Source organism: Myotis yumanensis, unplaced genomic scaffold (assembly GCF_028538775.1).
Source record: "Myotis yumanensis isolate MYYU_CA2020_CCGP unplaced genomic scaffold, mMyoYum1.0.hap1 SCAF_20, whole genome shotgun sequence".
In the NCBI taxonomy this organism is placed as follows: Eukaryota; Metazoa; Chordata; class Mammalia; order Chiroptera; family Vespertilionidae; genus Myotis; species Myotis yumanensis.
This window is the reverse complement of record NW_027223771.1, coordinates 11,273,587-11,280,190: the sequence shown is the minus strand read 5'-3', so window position 1 is coordinate 11,280,190 and position 6,604 is coordinate 11,273,587. Positions and strand designations below refer to the sequence as shown.

The window sequence follows — 6,604 nt, the reverse complement described above, 5'->3', positions numbered from 1 at the left end:
TATGTTTTTATGGATGTCAGGGAGGAAGGGAGAGGGAGAGAGAGAGAGAAACATCCATGAGGAGAGAGAATCATGGATCGGCTGCCTCCTGCATGCCCCACACTGGGGACCGAGCCTGCAGCCCGGGCCTGTGCCCTGACCGGGAATTGAACCCGGGACCCTTCAGTCCACAGGCTGACGCTCTATCCACTGAGCCACACCGGTTAGGGCGTAATAGAACATTTTCATAAAAATTAATATTTTTTCTTGGCCATGAACTCACCAGACCCTGAGTCACTGCACAAATGAATAAGCGTCACGCAGATAAACCCATTTCTCTCGTTCTCCGGAAGCGAGGTATTTCCTGTTGCCACACCAAGCAGGTCAGTCCCAGACCAGGGACGTGGCCATCGGCTGCTGGAACCTTCGCTGCCGGTATCAGTGGGGAGAGACCGTGCGCCTGCGTGTGAGGCGCGTGAGGGACGTGAATGCAACACGATGACAGTCATCCGTCGTTAGCGAACCTTGTAGCTCGTTATCCATAATGATGTACAACAGGACATTGTAAAAATTAAGCGACAAAATTTTTATTAGAACCTTTCTCTCTAGCACATACCGTTTGATTGGCCGGGCCACAAGAATATCCATGGTGGGCCGCCTGTGGCCCGCGGGCCGCGAGTTTGACACGCTTGCACTAAATCGCTTCTGATCATGGAATACGTGCCAAGGTTTATAATTAAAATGCTTTACGGGCCTCTCCCTGCAGGAGGCGATCCTGGAAGAACAGGAGAAGAAGAAAAGCAAAAACCTGTAGGTGCCCAGACGCCGACGGGGAGGGCGTTGCCAAGCTGGTGTCTTGCTTACACACACCGCCAGGCGGCTCCGCTTTCTCCTGAAAACCCAGGCTTCTGCACTGTGACCTGGGGGACCCCATCCTCTCAGTATCGGGGTTCAGGTCCCGGTGCCTGCCTGCCCGATCCCCCTGTTTTGAGCACCAGTGTCCACTTTGCCAGATTAAGCAGAGATTAGTTGTATTTTTGGTGGTTGTGAGTCCTCCCCCGAGGATATTTTTCCATTGATTCTTAGGGGAGAGTGGAAGAGAGAGGGAGAGACAGAGAGAAACCTCGATGTGAGAGAGACACAGCGATGGGTTGCCTCCTGCGCACGCCCCGACCAGGGCCTGCAACTGAGGCCCGTGCCCTGGACCAAGAATCGAACCTGGACCCTTTGGTCCGCAGGCCGATGCTCTATCCACTGAGCCACACCAGCCAGGGCTCAGATGACTTGTGGTTAGCAACCACAGTCTTCTAAGTCACAGGACACAAACAGCACCGAATTCTTTTTTTATATATATACACTAGAGGCCCGGTGCACGAAATTCTTGCATGGGGAGGGGGTGTCCCTCAGCCCACCTGCAATCTGGGGCTGCTGGCTCCTAACCGCTCTCCTACCTGCCTGCCTGATCGCCTCTAACCACTCGCCTGCCTGCCTGACTGATCACCCCTAACCGCTCCCCTGCCTGCCTGCCTGATGTCCCTAACCGCTCGCCTGCCTGCCTGCCTGATCGCCCCTAACTGCTCGCCTGCCTGCCTGATCGCCCCTAACCACTCTGCCTGCCTGCCTGATCGCCCCTAACTGCTCGCCTGCCTGCCTGATCACCCCTAACCACTCTGCCTGCCTGCCTGATCACCCCTAACCACTCTGCCTGCCTGCCTGATCGCCCCTAACTGCTCGCCTACCTGCCTGCCTGATCGCCCCTAACTGCTCGCCTGCCTGCCTGCCTGCCTGATCACCCCTAACAACTCGCCTGCCTGCCTGATTGACCCTAATCACTTGCCTGCCTGCCTGATCACCCCTAACTGCTCGCCTGCCTGATCACCCCTAACAACTCGCCTGCCTGATCACCCCTAACAACTCGCCTGCCTGCCTGATCACCCTTAACCACTCTGCCTGCCTGCCTGATTGCCCCTAACCGCCTCTGCCTCGGCCCCCGCCATGGTGGCTTTGTCTGGAAGGATGTTCATAAGGACATCAGAAAGGTCATTTGGCTGTACGGTCTAACTAGCATATTACGCTTTTATTATTATAGATTTTTATTGAATCCAGAGAGAAGGAGAGAGATAGAAACATCCATGATGAGATGGATCGGCTGCCTCCTATACGCCCCCTCCTGGGGATTGAGCCCGCAACCCGGGCATGTGCCCCGACCAGGAATCGAACCTGGGACCCTTTAGTCCGCAGGCCGATGCCCTATCCACTGAGCCACACCAGCCAGGGCGTTCGGTACCAAATTCTTGTTGCCCCGCCTTCCGGGGTGATGTCTCAGACCTGGGGTGCTTCTCAAGGTTTGGGGGCCACCTTGGGAGGTCGGGCCACTCACCGAGGGCAGTCCCTAGGAGAGGGCACGTCCCCGCAGACAGACGCACCTGCTGACGGCCGCCCCCACGGGCTCAGCCCCGCGGCCGGCGCCCCTCACACCCCCCCCCCCCCCCCGCCTCTGCGCAGGGTGGTGACCGTCTGCCTGCGGGTCGTGGCCAACGTCCTGGTGCTGCTGTCGCTGGCGGGGAGCATCTACCTCATCTACTTCGTGGTCGAGCGGTCGCAGCGGCTGGAGCAGTCCAAGAAGGAGCTGACGCTCTGGGAGAAGAACGAGGTACCCGCGCGGCCCGGCCCCCCCACCCCCTTTCCCGGTGGGTCTCCCGTGGGGCCCGGAGAAGCTTCAGGGGGGTCCCAGCCGCAGGTCCCGGGGCCGTGTGGCAGTGCCGGGCCGGGCTGAAGGGTCTCCCGGGTCTCAGGCAGGAAGATCTTCATTCAAAACAGCCTCGCGCCCCGGCCGGTGCGGCTCAGTGGGTAGCGCGTCGGCCCGGACCAAAGGGCCCTGGGTTCGATTCCCGGTCAAGGGCATGGACCTGGGTTTCGAGCACATCCCCAGTAGGGGGGCGTGCAGGAGGCAGCTGATCCATGTTTCTGACTCTCTATCCCTCTCCCTTCCTCTCTGTAAAAAAAACAATAAAATATATATATTTTTAAAAAACAGCCTCACGCCCCGGCCTGTGTGCTCAGTGGGTAGCGCGTTGGCCTGCGGACCAAAGGGTCCTGGGTTCGATTTCCAGTCAAGGGCACATGCCCGGGTTGTGGGCTCGGTCCCCACTAGGGGGGCGTGCAGGAGGCGGCCGATCCATGGTTCTCTCTCATCATGAATGTTTCCCCCTCTCCCTTCCTCTCTGAAATCAATAGAAATATATTTAAAAAGGAAAAAATAAAAGCTAACTATCAGAGCTTCGGGGAGGCCTCCCTCCCCTACAAGAGCCGGGTGGCCCCAGGCCGGGCTGAGGGCAGCTGAGGGCGGGGGAGGCTGGGCTGGGGCGCGGGCCCTCAGCGCAGCTCTGTGTCCGCAGGTGGGCGTGGTGGTCTCCCTGGTGACCATGCTCGCGCCCTCGGCCTTCGACCTCATCGCCGCCCTGGAGATGTACCACCCGCGGACCACCCTGCGCTTCCAGCTGGCCAGGTACAGTCCCCACGGGAGGCGCTGGGTGTGGGCCCCCCTCTGGGTCCCACGGCCGGAACCCAGTCCATCGAGAGCCAAGGCTGCTATCCTGTCCCCCAAACTTAGCACAGCCCGGCCGGCGTGGCCCAGTGACTGAGCCACGACCTAGGAACCAGGAGGTCCGGGTTCGATTCCCGGTCAGGGCACAGGCCCGGGGTGTGGGCTCCATCCCCAGTGTGGGGCGTGCAGGAGGCGGCCGATCAGTGATTCTCTCTCATTGTGGATGTTTCTCTCTCTTTCTCTCTCTCCCTTCCTCTCTCAATAAAAATATATTAAAAATAAAAGAACTTAGTAGAACTTCCCTGAGATGTACCCAAGATGAGCAGGATGTGCAGGAGAGAAGAGGGGGAGGAGGAGGGGGGGGGGAGGAGGAGAACGAGAGAGAGAGAGAGAGAAAGAGAGAGAGAGAGAGAGAGAGAAAAGAAGAAGAAGGAGGAGGAGGAGGAGGAGGAGGAAGGAGAAGGGAGGAGAGAGGGGGAGGGAAAGAGAGAGAGAGAGAGAGAAGAGGAGGTAGGAGAGAGAGGGGAAGGAGAGACAGAGAGAGGAGGAGGGGAGAGGAGAGAGAGAGAGAGAGAAGGAGGGGAAGGAGAGAGAGAGGACCGAGGTGACGGAGTGTGTGTTGGTCCCGCCCTGCCGGGTCCTCCGTGACTGATGGAGGTGACGGAGACCCACCCACGTGCCTATTACGACAGGAACATGAAGCTTTGCTCGCAGCTGCCACCAGCCTGGACTGCGAGGTTCCCGTGCATAAGCCGGGGGCCGGGTGCGGAATGGGGGGTCACAGGCTGAGCAGCAGCAGGCCTGGGGCCCGAGGGGGCGTCCTGGCTCCCCCGGGGGTCAGAGCAGCCGCCACAAGTCCACCTGCCCCCACCCCGGCTCTGCCCTCCTCCCCTCTACCCCCCACTCCGGCCCCGGCCCCGCCTGCTGGCCACAGGCGCTTCCTCTGTGACACTGAGCTGCCCCGCAGGCCCACCTCCCACCACCACTCGGGGTCCGGGCTGTCCCTCTTCAAGGTCGGCAGGTTTTCAAAAAATATTTGTACTGATGTCAGAGAGGAGGGAGAGGGAGAGAGAGAGAAACATCCATGATGAGAGAGCATCACGGATCGGCTGCCTCCTGCACGCCCCACACTGGGGATGGAGCCTGCAACCCGGGCATGTGCCCTGAGCGGGAATCGAACCCGGGACCCTTCAGTCTGCAGGCTGACGCTCTATCCACTGAGCCACACCAGCCAGGGCCTACGAAGCCTTTTAAACCAGACACAGGACAGGCACAGGGAGGGTCTGTACTCCCCTCGGAGCGGCGCCGGTCCCGACCTCTGCTCCCCTGTGAGTGAGGACACGGTGCCCCGGCCGGCGGGGGCACACAGAGGCCCCAGGCCCCCGATGGCTGAGGGGGGCCCCCGGAACAGTGTTTTATCCCCCCGTGAGGCTCTGAGAGACCCCGCGAGGCAGCCACTGCCCCAGCCGCCCCGACGGGGCCCCCCACGGGCAGGTCTGGGCCGTGGGCGTCCGGTCGCGTCTCTCACGGGCCTCGCCTCTCAGGGTGCTGGTGCTGTACCTGGGGAACCTCTACAGTCTCATCATCGCCCTGCTGGACAAGGTCAACAGCATGAGCACCGAGGTGAGCGCCCCCGCCCCCAACCGCCCCGCACGGGCAGACGGACCGACGGACACAGACAGATGTACATATAGATACACACACACCCAGACAGACACACAGACAGATGTACATATAGATATACACACACCCAGACAGACACACAGACAGACAGGTATACACACAGACACATATATACATATACACACACACACATAGATGTACATATAGATATACACACACCCAGACAGACACACAGGTACACAGGTATACACACAGACACATATATACATACACACACACACACACACACATAGATGTACATATAGATATACACACACCCAGACACAGATACACAGGTATACACACAGACACATATATACATATACACAGACACACACACACACATAGATGTACATATAGATATACACACACCCAGACAGACACACAGACAGACAGGTATACACACAGACACATATATACATATACACACACACACATAGATGTACATATAGATACACACACACCCAGACAGATACACAGGTATACACACAGACACATATATACATATACACAGACACACACACACACACATAGATGTACATATAGATATACACACACCCAGACAGACACACAGACAGACAGGTATACACACAGACACATATATACATATACACACACATACATAGATGTACATATAGATACACACACACCCAGACAGACACACAGATACACAGGTATACACACAGACACATATATACATATACACAGACACACACACACACATAGATGTACATATAGATACACACACACCCAGACAGATACACAGGTATACACACAGACACATATATACATATACACAGACACACACACACACATAGATGTACATATAGATACACACACACCCAGACAGATACACAGGTATACACACAGACACATATATACATATACACACACACACACACACACACAGATGTACATATAGATATACACACACCCAGACAGACACACAGACAGACAGATGTACATATAGATACACACACACCCAGACAGATACACAGGTATACACACAGACACATATATACATACATACACACACACACACACATAGATGTACATATAGATATACACACACCCAGACACACACACACACACATAGATGTACATATAGATACACACACACCCAGACAGACACACAGACAGATGTACATATAGATATACACACACCCAGACAGACACACAGATACACAGGTATACACACAGACACATATATACATACACACAGACACACACGTACATATATACACACACATTTACGCAGATATACATACACACAGACATACAGACACACAGACAAATATACACATAGATATACATACACACAGGCACATATACACATACGCACACAGACATACAGACACAGACACACACACATAGACAGACAGATATACACATAGATATACAGATATGCAGACACAG

General features: G+C 55.9%; 1 protein-coding gene across 1 annotated transcript in view; it reads left to right on the top strand.

The window, feature by feature from the left end:
• The window catches only part of TMC3 (transmembrane channel like 3), a 34,139-nt gene that overhangs the window by 10,002 nt on the left and 17,533 nt on the right, over window positions 1–6,604 (top strand). Inside the window, exons 9-12 of the mRNA XM_070400710.1 lie at window positions 746–789; window positions 2,485–2,632; window positions 3,378–3,487; window positions 5,071–5,149. Of these exons, the coding sequence (XP_070256811.1) occupies window positions 746–789; window positions 2,485–2,632; window positions 3,378–3,487; window positions 5,071–5,149 (381 nt within the window). The remainder of the gene's footprint in view (window positions 1–745; window positions 790–2,484; window positions 2,633–3,377; window positions 3,488–5,070; window positions 5,150–6,604) is intronic.